This window comes from Crocuta crocuta, unplaced genomic scaffold (assembly GCF_008692635.1).
Source record: "Crocuta crocuta isolate KB4526 unplaced genomic scaffold, BGI_CrCroc_1.0 scaffold290, whole genome shotgun sequence".
Taxonomy (NCBI): Eukaryota; Metazoa; Chordata; class Mammalia; order Carnivora; family Hyaenidae; genus Crocuta; species Crocuta crocuta.
The window spans coordinates 936,250-937,740 of NW_027527429.1; the positions used below are offsets into that span (position 1 = coordinate 936,250).

Sequence of the window (1,491 nt, forward strand, 5' to 3'; positions counted from 1 at the left end):
CACCTCAACCGCCTCTCTCTACTCCTGCCTCGTCCTCCCCAGGACCAGACGCTGTCTGACCCTCAGAGGCCGGAACGCGCAGCGGCCCCGCCAAGCCCCGCCGCCTCCACGTGGACTCGAGCGCGAGGGGTGCGGGGCGTGAGCCTGTGAACACCCACCCCTGCGCCTCTGGAGACCAAACCCCACAGCGGCCACGGGATGGAGGGCCTCCCCACTCCCCCAGCACACAGGCCCTGCCAGCACAGCCTCCGGGGTGAGCTGCCGAGTGCCTTCTGAGGGGGCGGGGGGCGCTTCGAGTCAGACCCTGGGCGAGGGCCGTGGTCTCAGGCAGGACCAGGCTACACAAGCCCGGAGACCCGGGTGGCCTACCGCCTCCCACCATTTCCGGCGGTGGGACACGCACACCCCTCCCTCGGGGGTGACGCCTCCTCGCCTGACTTAGAAACGAGCGCCGAGAAAGAGGGCGCAGCGGGGACGGGGGCAAACCCCAGGCCGGGTCTCTGGCCGGCTCAGTCCCGCCGCCGGCCTGGCGGTCAGGTCCCCGGAACGGAGGAGGCGCTGCAGCCCACAGAGAGCAGGCATGTGCTCCCCGGGGGCGACCCAGGCAGCTGCGGCTCCCCGCCCACCCCGACCCTGCAGCCTCCAGCACGCGTACTTGGCGTAGACCTTCTCCAGTAAGGGGAGCCAGAATACATCCTCTCTCTGGCACCGGGAGAAGCAGAGTCTCCCTGCAAGACAAGGCAGACGGTCATCTATGGTCACCTCCACCCAGCGTCCAAACTGCCACACTCGACAGGTAAAGGAGCCCCGGTACGTCTGGTCGAGCCAGCTCGGCTGTCCCGGAGGGATGACCTGCCGCGCACGGGGAAAGGCAAAAGGAGACCATGAGAGGCAAAGCACACAGTGCCCGCCACGCATCTTCAGCGGGGCCGTCCCGCGGGGCCCTGCGGGTCTGCGCAGGGCCGTCCTCTACTGCCCGGACGCCGGGGCTTGCGGGGAACCCAGTCATCTCACGGAAGTAACCGACTCTGCAGTGTAAGTATCTTGGGGCCACACTGAGGGAGCCGAGTGTCTCCAGGAGCTTAAAGCCACCATCATGTCCTACTGTCCCAAATAAGCACTCGACCTGAATCCAAAACCAACGTGACTCTTACGGGCACGAGTGACCCAATTGCCAGCACAGCCGGTGGCAGACAGCGGGTCACTGCGGGCACAGCAGCCCCCAGCTGGAGGCCGGTGCCCCAGGACCTGGGCGGGCACATCCACTGCCCGCCCTGGTGTTCTGGCCCCACACGGTGGGCTTTGCCCTGGACACGCTTGTCTGGCCCCGGGTCGGCCGCTCCCCAGCTACAACCGCGATGGCCATGGTTTTAGCGCCCTCACTTGTGAACCGGGGTCAAAGCCAGCAAGGCCCTGAGAGCCAACGCCGGCACCTACGCTGTGCAAGCACAGCCTGGGACACGGGGGGGGGGGGGGGGGGGGGGCGGGGGG

At 67.9% G+C, this 1,491-nt stretch overlaps 1 protein-coding gene across 1 annotated transcript in view; it reads right to left on the reverse strand.

Annotated features, from left to right (window-relative positions):
• The window catches only part of CAPN10 (calpain 10), a 10,315-nt gene that overhangs the window by 5,797 nt on the left and 3,027 nt on the right, over positions 1-1,491 (reverse strand). Inside the window, 1 exon segment of the mRNA XM_077757373.1 lies at positions 656-852. Coding sequence (XP_077613499.1) covers positions 656-852 — 197 coding nt within the window.